Source organism: Leptinotarsa decemlineata, unplaced genomic scaffold (assembly GCF_025532065.1).
Source record: "Leptinotarsa decemlineata unplaced genomic scaffold, Ldec_3_MD MMD2_tig00000218_RagTag_RagTag, whole genome shotgun sequence".
Classification (NCBI taxonomy): domain Eukaryota; kingdom Metazoa; phylum Arthropoda; class Insecta; order Coleoptera; family Chrysomelidae; genus Leptinotarsa; species Leptinotarsa decemlineata.
This window is the reverse complement of record NW_027412545.1, coordinates 4,646,296-4,663,864: the sequence shown is the minus strand read 5'-3', so window position 1 is coordinate 4,663,864 and position 17,569 is coordinate 4,646,296. Positions and strand designations below refer to the sequence as shown.

The 17,569-nt window shown below is 31.8% G+C and overlaps 1 protein-coding gene across 2 annotated transcripts; it reads right to left on the bottom strand.

Moving 5' to 3' along the window:
* Nucleotides 1-2,910: 2,910 nt before the first annotated feature.
* Nucleotides 2,911-17,282, bottom strand: LOC111518041 (E3 ubiquitin-protein ligase RNF10). 2 transcript variants are annotated; one of them, XM_074173300.1, is made up of 9 exons: nt 16,915-17,280; nt 14,823-15,210; nt 14,371-14,461; nt 13,426-13,610; nt 8,081-8,544; nt 7,137-7,388; nt 5,609-5,883; nt 5,120-5,360; nt 2,911-3,238 (listed from the first exon to the last, which is right to left on the bottom strand). In XM_074173300.1, the coding sequence occupies exons 1-9, from the start codon at nt 16,976-16,978 to the stop codon at nt 3,159-3,161; spliced, it is 2,040 nt and encodes a 679-aa protein (XP_074029401.1). In that variant the 5' UTR covers nt 16,979-17,280; the 3' UTR covers nt 2,911-3,158. The 2 variants fall into 2 exon arrangements, with proteins under 2 accessions (XP_074029401.1, XP_074029402.1); XM_074173301.1 differs by lacking the exon at nt 5,120-5,360 and having other exon boundaries at nt 16,915-17,282.
* Between the last annotated feature and the right edge of the window lie 287 nt (nt 17,283-17,569).

The window sequence follows — 17,569 nt, the reverse complement described above, 5'->3', positions numbered from 1 at the left end:
TCGCTTCAGCCTAGTTTGAGAAATGATACTCTGAAAGCATTTGATTTTCAATTATAGAAAATTATCGACTCTATGTTGATGATAGGCACTACCTTGCACTGACGAGTAGCCAAACAGCCCGAAACCGGTCTGCACGTGTGCCCGCTCGTATAATTGAAAATCGATTCCACCAGCTGTATCGCCAACAGCATATGCACGAAATGATTCTGTGAAGATTCCTGCAATGACACCTGTTGGATATTATCAAACGCCCTTCGAGGTATTAGCCAGGGAATAGTTTTATGATAGGTGTCAGAACATTTACCAACAGTGTAGTTAAATCGAGATTGGCCTGAACAAATTGTTTTTTGATTGGGTGGTTATCAATTTCAATATTTCAAGTATTCAACGAACACTGTGCATTACTTTAGATACCAAATTTCCTTTTACCTTTCACATAAATGCTTTGTGAATGTACTTTTTTTGAAACTACCAAAACTCTAGGTTTTATTATAAGAAATTCAAAATTGTTAATATCTCAACTTCAATACATTTTTGAGATCAAAACTTGAGTGTCATATGCAATCCTGCTTATAATATACATATTAATAAAATGAAGAATATACAGACCCGCTTTTTCTCACTATGCCAAACAAAAAATGCGTGGATAGCGATTTTCATCACCTCAAGAAATGGTTGAAGTATTCAAAACCATGCATCTCAATCTCAAAGGTGAATATTTTGAAACGAACACCACATTCAGAATTTCTTCTCAATCTCAATGTAAAAACATTTCATAGCTATTACAGAAAAATCACTAGTTATGGATTTTAATCTTAATTTATCGAATATAAGGTACACTTGTTTTAAATAGATTATTTGAATTCGATATTTTCTCAAGTGTAACATTTAACAACATTACTATGTGTCTTATATAGAATGTACAAATTTGGCCAACTAACTTATTTGCATATTCGATATTCAGCACAATCGAATCGATAGTTGCAAAGCTCCGCATCGTTTGTTCAGACTTGCGATGGAATGAAATATGACTTATGCTGTGCTTGCAGTCTTGCCCGAACTTGTTCAATTCTTTACCAATATAAATAATGAACGTCAAGGCAAACGTTACCAGTTTGTTTCCAGAATTCTGAAAAAGATGAGCTAGAAAAATTGACCAGTTATTTTGAAATGAGTGTTAATGATCGCACTGTTCAACGTTGGTTTGCGAAATTTCGTTCCAGAGATTTTAGCCGCAATGTGGTCAACCTACAGAAATCCAGAACGAGGATCCTGGTGAAGAGTTAGACACTACTATCACAAGATCAGTTTATTTTGCACAAATTGAGTCCTTTTTACGTTATGGAATTTGTTTCTGGGGAAATTGTGCAAAATTTCGTTTCAATATGGTATTCTCTATACAAAAAAGATCCATCAGATATTTATGCAAGGCTAGCTACAGGGATTCATGCCGCCCATTATTTGTGAAGCAAAAAATTGTGAGCTTAGTGTCTTTTTATTTCGGAAACAAAAAATATAAAAATCAATTTAGTAACAACTCAACTTATAGTACACGTCAGTCTTACTCCGTTTCCCTTCCCACACCTTCTCTAGCCCTTACACAAAATTCTATTATTTTCAATAGCAAGTTATTTAACCACCTTCCCATTAATTGAAGGCGAATATATAATGAAAAGAAATTCAGAATGAAAGTGAAAGAATTCCTTGTTGGGAGGCCCTATTATAGTGTGGACGAATTCTACCAAGGCTCTATCGAGTAACTGGCATGTAGCTTTGTGTAAACAAGTTATTGAAACCAACACGAAATGGCTATCAATGTTCATTATATATTTACATTTACCTAATATTCATAAATTCATGTACTTATATATGTATCTGTTCAGCTGGACTTAATATTGTTCTGTCCATATACTTCTGCTCTTGTCTCTAAGCATTATTTTATAGTTTATATTTGTTGTCCCATATACATGTTTTACTTTACTAGACTTTGCCAATAAGATGTTCATATCTTGGGTAATGAAGCATATTTTGATTTGATTTGACTGACTTATCACAAACGGTGTGTGGAATTGCAGAAGAACTTGAAGTCATGTGGGTTTTGATGGTTTAAAACATATTGGAAAGGTCAAAAAGCACGAAACGTGGATACCCCACAATTTGAACAATCATTTTTTAGATCGTATTGTCATTTGTGATGAAAAGTGGTACATATAAGACAACAAGAGACGTTTAGGACAGTGGTTGAACAACAATGAGCCACCCCGGCACTTCCCAAAGGCGAAAACCCACCAAAAAAAGATCATGATTACTAAATGGTGTTCAGCGGCTGGTGTTAACTATAACTTTCTGCAACCGGGCCAAACAATCACAACTGAGTCCTATTGCGAGGAAATCGGCGAAATGTACCGAAATTTATGTCAGCAGCAGCCGGGACTGGTCAACAGTAGAGGTCTGATCCTGCTCCACTATTATTGAAATGCAATCATCTTTTTTTTTCTGTTATCGAAAAAACAATTTCAATGACTGCCATAACTAACAGAATGAATGTTATTTGGTAACCGAATGGTGTACAAAACTTTAGTCAATTATTGGTAATTTGCTGTCACTCCATCAAGTACATTCACGGCAACAAAATAATTCCTTTTTATTACATTTAATTTATAATTATATTATTTCTATAATGAAAATATGCAATTTTTTGTTTTTAGCATTCTAAATTTAGGGTTGAAACTTGGCCGCGACTCAAAATTTCATCATTAGATGTACTATTTTTTGTCGAGTTTTGGTAGAAATGTTGCAGGGAGTCCACCAAAACCAGTGAAACTTTAAAAGTGAGCTATTGATAAATAAAAAAAGGAAGTTTGGAAACCTATAGTTTCCGGCAATGTTTAATAGATAGAAAGACAGGCATAATAAATAAAAGATATATTTTATAAAACAATACATCCAATGGCATTCATATTTACTATTCATGTCAATGAACAAAACAAGTAATAAAATGAAAGGTTTGTTAAAAACTCCGGTTAATTTATTAAATAAAATGACCTGTCCTTTAGACAAGAAAAATCAAAAGCAAGTTTAGTTTTGACTTCTTGAAATGACTAATCTACCAAGATCTATTGTTTTGAGTTTACATTGTATGGATTGAAAAAAAGATCTCAATTTCTACCCTGAATTGTGGTTGTGAATAGCACCTTCTGTTTAGATTTTTTCTTCTTTTTACCTGGTCCCCCATGATCTGAAATGTAAATAATGATGATTTAGATTAGATCAGATTTTATATTGGTCAATTATTACACCTTACTGCTATGACAAGTCAATAATATATAATATAAATGTAAATTACAAATAAAAATCACTGAAAAGCAGTAGGTAGTCGATAAAAATTGTAGATAATATGAGTACAAAATAAAGTATATAAATGTAAAAACAGAGATGCATAGAAACAGTACCTACACTCAGTAAAGCTGAAAAACGCATCATAGTAAGCATTCTCTGAGAGATGTTTTTACAGTTTCCTTTTGAAGTTAGTAAGAGAAACATTTTTCATTGATTGGGGCAGTGAGTTATACAATATGTATGACTTACATCTTCTTGTTATTTCTAGTCTTTGGTTTGGTGCTCTAATATTATCAATTTAATTTAATGAATGAAAACACTTTTGTCTAATTTCCACTAGGTATTTTATTTTTATAACAGGTTTCGAGTTTTATCCCATTATCAAGTATAAAACTAACTAATACATTTGAAATCTGAAAACGAGGCTTCAAAGAGAAGGGGAGGCAGTTGAATGAACAAGGGTTCTATTTGACCATCTATTGCAACCCGGGAGGGTTTATTGTGGCTCACACCTTTCTAATCTCAATGAAATAAATTCAGCTTCTTAACAAAGCCATCACTTCATTTGATGAGTAATCTTTCAGGTAAGCTGGCAAGAGTAAGTCTCTGCCAAACGCAAAAAACCTGATCTGGTTCATAGTGGGGCAGACACAGAGTATATGATGTGCTCTACTACAAGGGCCTGAATTTCCTCACAGAGAACAATCCACTCCAAGATTGACAAACCATGGTACATTTTCCTCAATCTCCTCATGTTGCTGGCCTCATCGATGGCCAGCAACATGAATGCGTGCCTTGGGATGTGGGTCTCCTTTGACTTATCTCAGTAAAACACCCGCTCATAGCTGCAGGGTATAACACCAACCAGGAAAGTGTCGATCCTCGAACCGAACAAATTGAGGAATTCCAACAAAATAAATTTAAAAAAACTCAAATTGTGAAAAGTTAAAAATATTGAAGCAGGAAAATAATCACGATAATAAAAGTTTTGTCTTCAATGTGTAGTTAGAAACGAACAGAAACTTCATGATTGTAGCAGAGAAAACCAAGTATCAAATAAAAGTGAATTATGGCTCATTACTTGAAAACATAAGGTACTGAAGGTAGTTCACAGGCAAAAATACAACTCATATTTATTAGAAAACAAATATTTGAAATATTAATCGCTCTCAATTACCCATACAGTAGTTTCTGGTTAATGCCTGTCGGAAAACATCTACTTCCCCGACTAATACCATGCTGAATATCGAATTATATCCAATGAATGAACATTAATGCGAAATACCTCAGAGATCTTGCAGCTTTTATATTTATTTTCAAGTCCTTATGTATCTCTCCTCGAACAGTCTTCAGACAGTTTGATCTCAGATTTATTCAACAAGGTATCCAGTAAGATAAAGATATTGTTTTCTTCCTCTCAGATCGGTTTTCAATATTTATACATTGAATGTATCTTGTTGATGTGTGTGTTTTGTTTTATGCCTTCGTAGTGACAGTTAATGACTCCAAACTATGGCCATCTGACAGAAACCACAATGAGCTGCTTGATTAAGAAACGACACAATTGTTTTATGCACATTTGTATGCAGACTTTTCAAAAAAATATACAGTCACCTTACGAGAAAAATATTCAACTTTATTAATTCTTTTTCATCTAATGGGTACTTGATCATAGAAGCCAAATGAAGTAATGAAAAACATAAGAAACTCACATAGAACAAATAAATACTTGATTCCACTAAAGTATCACAATTCAAATTCACCATCTAGCCTAGCTTACCATTTTCCTCTGTTTTCTCTGCCTGTTGAAGAGCTTGAGCAATAGCATCGCCAAAATTTCTATTTAACGAAGGTACTGTCTCATATCCTTCCAGTTCAGCATTACTATCATGTGTATGCGTATTGGGTGTGGTTCCCATTTCAAAACCAGTAACCTCAATTACTTTTGGAGAAGTTACTGAGCTTGAGGTGGGTTTCAAATTGGGCCAAACAGGAGACCATTTCTTTTCTGTTGCTGCCATCTTTGAATAAGAAATAAATAAATAAATTGGACTAGTCATCTACAATAGTGATGAGAAATATCAAAATGTGTTCAGTGGAAATGTAGTAGAGGGGACTGACCTTGAAAAATATAAGAATAAATCAAGGTTAATTAACCTCACAATGATTTTGCACAAATGTAGTGAAATAAGAATAGTTATATCATTTCACAAAACAACAGTTTGTGCAAAAGCTTTTGTTTCAGTTTATGAATAAATAAAATACTTACGGTAGCAAAGGATGGACCAGTGTAGGCACAATCAATTGAAGCATTCAAAGATGTATCAGGCGAAGCACTTTGCTCACTGAGAAGTGTGCTCTCAGATTCTGTTCGTATTCTTGATTCTGAGCAAAATTCTGGAAACTGAATGTTAGATTCAAGATGTAGGTTTGGTATCGGATATTTTCCCATTTTTCTGTTCTCTTCAACTTCAATACGCTTTTCTCTGCGTTTCTCTTCCTTCATTCTTCTCTGTCGTCTCTTCCTTCGAATTTCTATTTGTTCTGAAATGGGTATTAAATTATTCATTGATATAATGATAACCCTTCTATGTGAATTTAAATACATTTCCATAATTACTAACAATGTATTTAGTATCAAATTAAAATCTCTCCAAACAAAGAGTTGAATATATACTGAATGCTTGGTGTTTCCAAAGAAAAAAAATCAGATTTCACTATTCGAACTCTTAATAAAGACATATTATAATTATATCCATAGTTTGCTAAATGCATGTTTATCATGAAGACAGTTCTATAATGAACGGCTCATCTGAAATTGATCCTTTCAACATGCAAACTTTGTAAGTGCATTTTAATTATGTTCAACTCAACTTGTGTTCAGCAACACCAATAAACTATTCTACTTTATTCTATCACCCCTTGTATCTCTGCTTGACCCTGAACAACAGGTTTTTTTCCCATTGTCATATAAAGTTTGTTTAGGAGCATTCTCTCCTGAAATGTGTAGTTTCAGGGGAGGATGATCTTGCCTATGCTCATGAAATGTTCAGTTTTCTTCATAACCATCAGTTCGGTTTCATTAAGAGCCAATTTACAATTGATGCAGTGGTAAGGCAAATGATTCAGAATATGGAGAGTGGCAAAATTACTTCAACTTTGTGGGATATGAGCTGAAATTAAATAGGGATAATATTCAAATGTTAATATCTGCTCAAAAGCATGTAAAAATACTGGGTATATCAATGGATGACTCACTTGAATATGAATTTCTTTAATAACTTGTTATTCCACTCTCACTTACATGATCGAAGTGTGTGCCTTATGCAAAAAATCTCTTAGAAAAATAGTTGGGAGTTTCTTTCAATGAACCATTTCAATTTTTTTATAAGATTCTACCTTTGACCTGCAATTTTATCCAATACAGTTTGCCAGAGATTCATAAAAAAGGTATAATTCTCATCCAAAAGTCAAGAGAAATTATCCAATTTATATCGCCTCTCATATAGGGAGGCAATATAAATGCAGAAACAAATAAAGGTGTTAGAGAAATCTCGAAAAGGTTTTAATATGGAATAATATTTAATAACTATCATGAATTCTCTTTCAAATGAATCAGTTCCTTTTTCATCATCATTTTAATAGTATCAAAGATCCCTACTAAATTTGCACACTATATAAACATCTAATTTCATCTCAAAATATACTTTTCAGAGTAATTATTAGATTAACAATCACAACATCAAAATCTATATATAAATAATATTTAGCAACCCACTTTAGAATTCATGTTTTACCTTGAAAATATTCCATGGTCTCTTTGTTCACCACAGGTTGCTTGAGTTGAATTTCCGCAACTTCAAATTGGCAAGTGACTGGTAAATGCTGAAGGTATCTCAATCTCTTGCGAAGATCTTCTGTCATAGAACCGCCTTCTTTTTCCAAAATTCTTCCAGTTAAAGTTTTAGGACCAAATTCTAAAGATCCGTAAGTGTGTTCCAACATTCTGGCATTGATTGCGTGAAGATAGAGATGTTGCCCGTCGGAGGCTGAAAGTTTATCAACATTGAAATAAAAGTTGAAAACCAGAGTTTTTGACAGTCATTTATTTATTTATCAAAGGATAATTCCCAACAGTATAAACAGTCTATAAATTTAAGGAAATCAACACTACTACTAATTTCAACTATACTATTAACATAATTCAGTCCTATGTTTTTTACTTAATTTTAAAGAGTACCTTGAAAAATATGAAAGATTAAAACCTACAGAAAATAGAAAATTTTGATCTACAATATTTCAACACTGAAATTTGAATGTACATATTCATATACATATCAAATAGATCATAATCAACTTCATTGCCATTACTATTAAAGAAAATGGAGAATGTTTTTTTTAGAAAAAGGTTCTGTAGTGGCCGTATTCAATTTTTCTAATCCTAGTTCCTTTATTTGTTCAGAAAGTCCATTTGAGATTTTCTCAATTTCAATGCTATATGTATTATTTTGAAGAGTTTGCTCTTCAACAAAACAAAGTAAATAATAAAATAATGTATTAACCAAGTGCAATGTTGATTTATGAAAAGTAAATGGAGCTGTAGAAAAAACTCGCTTACTAGTATTTCAAAAATCAGTTTATGTTCCAAAGATCAAATTTCACAAAGCCTTGAAAATAGCAGTGTGTACTCAACACTTTGGAAGTGACAAATAAAAGCAGAAGGGTTGTCAATTATTTTTACCTTGATAAAAATAATGGTATCTGGATGGTTGAGTACCAGATATGCCTGTTGAATTCTCAGTCTTCACAGATAATTCATTTGATTTATCAGCTATATTCAGGCCCGTTAATGCTCCAACTAGTGAATCACAACAGGAACCTGAACCCAAAACAACTTCTCTTTCTTGTAATAAAGTGATAGCCTCCTCAATAAAACATCTTTCAGTAGAATCACATTCTTCTGCTAGTTGTTTTGTCAATTCATTGTACTCTCTTGAACAAATCAACAAGATATCCTCCTTCTTCGCTAAAAGCAGCTTCGAATAAACATCTTGAACATTTTTTTCAGACATGTTGAATATAACATCACCTTCCTTAACATCTGCATCTATGGGATATGCAATTAAACTTCCTTTCAACCTCTTCATTAACTTGAAGGTTATTGTCTCAGTTACATTGAATGTGGAATAAGGGAGTGCTACAACACTGTAATAAGGATAATCGATAAATTAAGAGAGAACAAGTTCATCAATGAGAAGTTGGTATGACATTCCCTTTGAGCAAGCACCATTCACTACAATCCACATAAAAGTCAAATCCTAAACAGCAGTCTGTTATTAATCTATTTGCCAGGGGAAAAAGTTAAATATTATGCAATTATGATCCTATTTTATCCACTGTGAGGTTTGGGATTTCTGTTGATATCAATGAATGGTGTTCCTCATATAGAGAGGTTTTCACACAACTTTCGTTAGAGATGGAAAATTTCAAAATTTGAATTTTTGACTCTGTTATTACAACTGAAGATATATGTGGCGGATTGAAATAGTCAAGTGAAGGTGGCCTATACTTGGTTAAAATCTATATCAAAACTTACTATTACAGTTTATTGTGATTTTCACTATGAAAGGTTTAGAAAACAAGACACATAGCTTCCTCTAGAAGGACTGATGAATTACTCCTAAAATGGAAGCACTTCATTCTCTAACTAAAACATTAGCTCTTACCCAAGACCTGATTAGATAATTAATTCTAGGCTTCATTCAAATAACTAAATTATTCAGATTCATCATGGAGATTTCTTCAAAACAATTTTATGGTTCATAGATAATGTAGTCATGGTTATATTTCGAGAGTAAAAGTTTCAAACCTTTCTTCTGAAAATGAATACTATTGAATTCGTGAATACATGCTTCAAATGTTCTAGTTTGGACATGAACCACACAACAATATATAAAGTCATGACCTATCTGACAACAAACTTTTGTTTTTGTTCTTTTTTCAATAATGCATGCAAGAATGAAATAATGAATTAAACATAATGCAACACACCTCTTTACAGGAAGAGGTGTGTGTTATAAAATATATATATATATATTTATATATATATATATATATATATATATATATATATATATATATATATATAGTCACGCAGGTAGCTATAGCTGCCTACGTGGTGATGTTAGATGATGCCTGGGAATTCTAGGTCTTCTAATTGAAACCACAAATGTGCGGTTAGCTCCTGTTGGTGACACCGTGCATGTGTGATGTTTTTCATTTTTGGTAACCAGTTGTTGCCCATCTTTGCAATTGGCTGCACCACGCTGATGAGGCCAATAGCCAGAAACACGTGTCCGCGATTTGCCCCTATTTTTTGAGTGTTCTGTCCACGAATTTCCTCCTTTTGATTTATATATATATATATATATATATATATATATATATATATATATATATATATATATATATATATATATATTAAAATAAATCAAACAAGACAAAACTACAGAACTCTATGAAAAATTATGGCCAAATTATCTAAAAGATAAACAATGAATCCATATATTAAATGGGTGAGTTAAGACGCTAAATAGTTACTCATACAGGTTTCATGATTTGCAATAGTTGGTAAATCTCTGAGAAAAAAAGATATTTGAATTCAAAACTCTTCATTGCCAGAAGGTTAGAAACTTCTCTTTCTTGAAAGTATGGAAACTAATAAATTGAAAAATTTCCAATATCTAATGAATGATCAATAACCCTATTTTGCTAAACATTTTTACCAGATAATCATACTTAGTTCTCCTAGACTAATAAATATTAAATAATAATAATTTATTGACCTGGGTTTACCTGCTTCTAATAAATAAAGGATTATATATATACTTTAGGTTTTCCTTGAGAATTTTAAAAATTGTCGATCTATTGACACTGGTCATACTCGCGCATTTTTGCACTACTTCCTCCTCACTTTTTATTTCGGGCGGATATTGTATTCTTAAAGAATTATATACATTCATAACAATTATTTTTTCATTTATATTTAATGGTGACAATTTCGGACGCTTCACAATTTCCGAACAACTAGCTTCCATGTTGTATAACTGTAATTCAACGTGCTCTCGAAGTAAACTGAAGAATATCACGAATAACCCCGCTAAAAAGCCAGGCCGGTCTTATTGATGGGTGCGATGTGTCTGTTGACAATATAATTCAAAGGAATATCTATTTATATCGCTTTCAAAAAAACAATGTTTTTTCAATCCCCTTCAACTAAATTCCTATTTGTTGGAGAATGTCTTAGTTACTACTGAACATATTTTAACATTTGTCATAGTAGATTTGTTATTTTGTTTGTTATGAATGATATTTTTCAAGAATAAATATTGTATTTTCGTCGTATAAATTCATTTATTCAATTTGTTGAGAGTGAATAATTTGAATGCATTATGCCTACGGCACAAAAATATATATATAGATATACTGCTGTAGTCTCTCTCATTTATGAACAGATTATAATTGGGTTTTAGGTGACAGCTAATGTTTTTGGGTAGAATAAAATGGTGATAATTTATAAGTCCTGTTTTTGTAATATTTCAAAAAAATATCACACTTTAGCATTGAATCATGGATGTTGCACTTTAGAAATAACGTAAAAGTGAAAATGTGATAAATACGCCAATATAGTGGTTGTGAATTCAGATCTGCCTTCGACTAGATATTGTTATCATTGAAATTTACTTTGTTGAAATTGGATCGATTTTTCTATGTTAAATATTATGATTTGCATTATATCATGGAGAAAGACCATTCACATAATTCCTGATATAATAATAATCATGAAAATCTACTAATATTTATTTTGTATCAGGTGAAAGGAGGAAGTTGGGCCATGGACATGCTTGAAATGAGAGTATACCGCTATAAATTGAACAGGGGATATTTTTCAAGGGACATTATTTTTGGGAAAAAAGCTTTTTGGCCTTTTACTTCAGCTTCATACAAAAAAATGTGAGAACTCAGGAAGAGAACATTCAAGTTTAAAAGATACTCTTCAGATAAACTTCCCTTTGAAGATGATCACCTGGTGATCGAAACACGTGTCGAGGTGTTGGTGTTGGGATAAAACTCCAGTAATATATAGCATTGCTATAAAACACTCGTCTTCAAATCCTTACCATCATCTCTTTGAACTTTTGTGAAGTTGAAAATATTTTCATTTCTCGTAAATTGCAACTTTGTAACGAGCTTATTTCAAAGTTAATTGTTGTGTTCTACATTTTTTTGTATAATGATGACAAATTAAAAAGTCAAAGAGCTTTCTCCAAAAAAAAAAACATAGTAGAATACATTCTTCAATGATGTCTTCAACTAATAAAACTCAGGTCTTTTTGAAGTAAAACAAAAATTGCCGACATCGGCGGAACAAGTCTATAGAAGATATTTGTCAATGACTTGAAAGATGTTATTCTTTATAGCGAATTTCTTTTGTTTGCTGATGACCTGAAGATGTTTAAAGTTATTCATGAGTCAACTGATACAAAATTATTACAGTACGATTTATCAACTTTGTTCGCTGGTGGGATATAAATCTACTGCAATTAAATAGACACAAATGTCAAAAATTTATATTTTTCCAAAACAAAAATCCCATTAACTGGCCATACAAAATCAATCAATCAGAACTGAAAACAACAAACACAATCAGAGATTTAGGAATCACTCTCGACCCAAAAATGTTATTTATTTAAACCCCATATTGCAAATATTACTTTTAAAGCATTAAAAATGTTAGGTTTCATTTTAAGATCTGCAAATTAATTATCTCTCACTTCAAAAAAAATCATATATTGTTCAATTGTTAGATCAATAATCGAATACAATTCCACAATTTGGTGCCCTTCTTATCATGTGGATATTGATATGCTTGAAAGTGTTCAAAATAAGTTTTTAAGGTACTCTGCATATAAACTGGGATATCTTATTAGTGAATATGACTATAAAAGTATTCTTAACTTGAAAACTCTGGCTCATAGAAGATTAGAAGCAGAGCTTATACTAATTCATAAAATAATCAATGGTAGCATCAATTCCCTGGAACTTGTCGAACTTATAACTTTAAATGTGAATCCAAGGAGAACAAGAAATTCGGATATCTTCAAAGTACCCTTTTGTCGCACCAACTATGGCCGGAATGAATCTGTAGGTAGAATTTTGAGACTTGCAAATACATACAATGTAGATTTAGAATTTTTTAATTCTTCTTTGGAAACATTTTAAAAGACTGTGAAAAGATTGTAATTCATTATTTTTACGATTTTTTTATTTCATTTTATATATTTTTTCCTTAAACCTAGCTTATATTACTGTTAAAAACATATGTGTGAACTTGTTAATTATTTTGTAAAAAATAGGCACTGCCGTAAATAAATAAATAGATATTGAAAAATATAAGATTCTCGAAAAAGTTCCATCAGTTTTAACAAAACAGTTTTTACTTATACGAATGAAACCTAGATAGACAGATATTTGTTTAGACTTCTAATCATAAAGATTTTAAACATGTTAAGAATGTGGTTAAAGAGTAAAATACATTTGAAGTAAAATTCAAATTACAACTAAAATAACTCATATAAGACAAAAGTATAGAACTCCATAAAATAAAGATATTTTTGGAAGACAGTCTAAAAAAATTTGGCGGCAAGATGGAAAGGTAGCATATTACATAATGGGGAAATGTGGTATTTTGTAAAGGCGCAGAGCTAAATAATCATACTACAAATTTGACTGTGAATATATGTCATGAGATATCAGTTATTTGACATATATAACCGCCAACAATGTTTACCTATTCGTTCATATCCAATAAGTGTAGTCAGTTCTATTAAAACGCACCATAAGAAGATAGAGACCACAAAAGTTTCATTATTTAGTCTTCATTTTCTATGTAATAGACACATAAGGAAAATGTAATGCCACAAGACTAGGCTCTAACTTTTATGGCTTAAGAGAGGGATCCTTGAAAAATATACTATACTTAATACCCCTTTAACATAACTGATAATTATAATAATCGGTACTTACCTCTTTAAATCACTTTTATATAGTGGTTCGAAACAGATTGGGCATTTCCTGGTAGGTTTTTCAGATAGAGATAAGAAATGCAAAACGCAAGACCAACAGTAAATATGACCACAACGAGTCATTTTAGCAGCTACAGGCGAATAAAGGCATATTGGACAAGTTGGAAACTCGGATACTTGAATATTCTGAAATAAAAATATTGACATAAAAAATAAATTAAGGAAACGAAAGGAAATATGATATAAATACCAATATCTGAAAAAGGTAACGGAGGGACTAAATTTATGGGTTTCAGTAATGATGAAGGGATAATAGTGTTGTGCACACTTTTCTAAGGTTTTCTTTCAATTCTACCTCAATGTGTCAATATCAGTTATTCCTATCTGTTTTGTATACTTTATTTAGGGTCAATGGAATCTTGGATGTTATCAAATGGAATATTTGACATTTGCATTAAATATTTCACACTTTTTGCACTTTTCCAGATTAATGGTAAACATTCATATGCTATAGTAGTGAAATTTGAAACTCTGATTTCCAACGAAAACAATATTTTTTATCAGTCAATTCAACACCTGTTGACTGGGGATATTTCATTTAAAAATTCCTTGAAAATGTTCATTTATGTCACCAGCACTTAATCCTATCACTTGTTTCTAAACTTATATTTGGTATATACTCTTATACAAACAACATTCAAAATTTTCATACTATATTCGTTTCCAATGTAAGCTCAAAGTAAACACAATTGAACGTGTGATAACGGGGTATATTTATTTGTCGTAGAATATGTTGGTTGGTACTGGTTATAATTGGGTGGTGACTATTGTAACCATGTCAACTATACCTTCAACTTATGTTCAAGGAACTGAAATCTATTTCTGTTTTGACGTTGTTTACTTCAGAATTGAATATTGTATAGAAATAAAAATAAGGCAAACTTACCACCTGTTCAACCAAATTCCAGTCAACTAAGTCATCTGGATTGTTCAGATATTGTTTGTAATTACCAGATTCATTGACAACAAATTGACAACTGAAATGAAAAAAAAGTTCCAGAGTTTTTAAATAAAATTGATATGTGAATAACTAATGCATTGTTATATTGATCAATATTAATATACAATGAATTAAAAACAAACCAAGAAAAACTTCATTTCTAATAGGAATATCAAGCAAATTATCTTAAACAATATAAATAATTATACCGTTGGTTCAAAAGGTTTATAATTTCAAATGATATTGAAAAACTAAAAAATCATTAGGGGCTATTTATGACTTCCAAAGATTTTCTTGACACGACTACAAATTCCCCATACTCATTGAATGAATTCAATAATTTTTAAAATCATTAAAAGCTGATACTGAATAAATTTCAACTCATAAATTCAACTCACTTGGCTTGTAGAAAATGTTCCTTGTTATACTTATGTTTCTTAGTGGTCAGCATGCTGTTGCTTCCTTTACAGCCATCTTTAAATACTCTCTGAGTTTGGTAACTATCTCTTGGTGTATAAGAAAAATTCAACAAATGATTCAAGCTTTGCTTTTTGCTGCCTGGTAAAAAAACTGAACCCAATTCAGCTGAATGTTCTTCTACCTCGGTCTCCTCATTTCGAGCCATTGCACCTGTATAATATGAGCCTCGGGGTTTTGGTCGCTTATCGAAGGTCTTGACACGTTGAGGTTGCGGTTTATGAGATGGTTCATTTTTTGTTGAAAGACTACTGCCAGCGACTTCTCGACGCCGGGACCCGCGAGGCCACAACTTACTGTTAATACCATCTGAAGAAAAATAAAATAATATCAACATGGAACTGCCACAAAAGCAATATGTTTTAACATTTCATTTTTTTCAGTTAACCCATTTAAGGTTCATAGAAAACACCTAAACTCACTATACAGACATTTACTCAAATTAAATTGCCTTTTTATTCAATGTATGATATTGTAATGAAATTGTTAAATTGACTAATAGAATGTTAAGATTAATAGTTATTAGCACCTATATGATTGTATTTTCTTCTTTATCATTGTTTTGATAGTAAATGAGTATTTTTATTTTATCATTATTTTCTGGCACACACTTAATAATATTTGGGAGGGGTGGAAGATAGACTCTGGCTAAACTTTTTCCATTTATGTATAAAATGTACTTTTTATGCATAATAAACGATATTATTATCATCTCCTAATTGAGCTACGACTTTGGAGTTTTCTATATAAACAAGCAGCGTGTAAAGTTTCAAAATGGGAAGTAATGGGTTCCTCGTTGAAAGTATTTGAAACTTATTGTAACTCCTAGGTTTTTGTGAACTCATATAATATTCAAAACCTGTAAAAGAAGAAAAAAAACAAGACAAATCTAGTTTACTCCAAATTCTTTGACTAAACTTTTCATAAAAACATTCATATAAAACGATAAAATACCATTCAATGAAGGAAACTTTTCCAAAAGCGGCATTCGGCTTCAATATTGGAAGTCGTCAAGGTGGTGGAATAGATTTAGGGTGTGCAGTTTTTTATTTTTATATGGGTATTCTTATGAACAAGTTAGCTATACAATTCACAGATAAATGTAAAGTAAGAATACATTTCATTTGTTTGAAATCATTTTTGTTGTTATTTTATGAGGTTTGGAATATATAAGTTCGAAAAAACCTGAAAGTTACAATTAGTTTCAAATAGTTCCACTGCGAACCCATTAATTTCCTATTTGAAACTTTTCATACTGAGTGTCCATTTAGTAGGCTACTTCTGTAATTTTTTTGAATCCTTTTGAAAATGTGTTTCCAAGAAACTCAATATTTTTCAAATTCGATTAAATATTTTATCTTAAAACCCTCTATGTGTTGCATATCTTATGATAGGTCATTCAAAATAGAAAAAAATAAGTTCGAGATCAAATAGGAGAGGAGCAATTGCAAATTGAGTGAAAGTCTGCAGTGATTACAGGTAGTTTTTAAAATAGCTAACTCAAAAACAAGTTGACCTAAAAATTTGTAAATTATATATTTCTGTAACTAAATGATTTGTTCAAAAGAATTACTGAAATTTGAGAAATAAAATTATTCCACGAGTTTGAGAACAAAAATTACTCAAAAATTTTCTTTACTTCAAGATAAGGTAGATTAAAAGCTTCTGAAAATTATGTATATGAAGAACATTAACCTAAAGATTGGTTGATTTTGTGTGGATTAAAAAACTTATGGTGAATCGACTCATCAACAAGACATTATAATATGTTGCTGAAAGATATACATAATAACAGATTACAACTTCAAACATCCAGGCATAGATGGACTGGATAATAATTCTAAATATACCAGTGTAGTGAAAAAAATTCAGAACCAACATAGGCACTGAAATAGTCCTAATGTACTCTCCACGATTTGTGAAGGGCGATGATATTCATTTTCATATCAACATGGCGGCCTATTTATGGGGATAACCTTGTGACATAACATTCGGTATCACTAAAATACAAACCTTTTTTTGAATCAGTGGCAGTACCCCTCAACGTTGGTAAATTCCGAGTTCCTTTTTTCTCCATTCCTACGTCCTCCAGCCTTAATATTAATGTACTTTGAAGCACCTCCAAAAGGAGTGGCAACGGGTAATTTGAAGGTAGACATTTTAACAAGCCATGTTTATAATGTCACAAACAAGAAAAACCGTGAACTACAGTAATTCCTGATTCAGATGAACTCAATTGGGTTATTAGAAAAATAGATTTGAAAACTTTTGGGAGCAGGAAACTCCCTTCGTCGATAACGACGAAAATTTGCCGCAAAACACAATAACGTTCTCGCCGCAGTAATGGCGACTTGGCAACTAAAACAAAACCGGAAACGGAAAGTAAATATTAACCAGTGACGTCGTAATATTCTCATTGTCGTATTCAGGTCGGTACTAGAACAATCCAAAGTAGTCGCACAGTTAAGACTTGAAAAGTTTTATGCGAGTACATGCTCAATAAGCAGCCGGCTAACTGTTTTGAACCGTCCTAGAATCGTCCCAATGGCGCAAGGCGCAACCGAATACGCCTCGTGTCTATGAATTTATGCCAGTAAAGTGCGCAATCGCTATTTCACAAAAACAAACCGCAGAAGAGTTAATAGCGTTTTCCATTGCTGAATCCAGT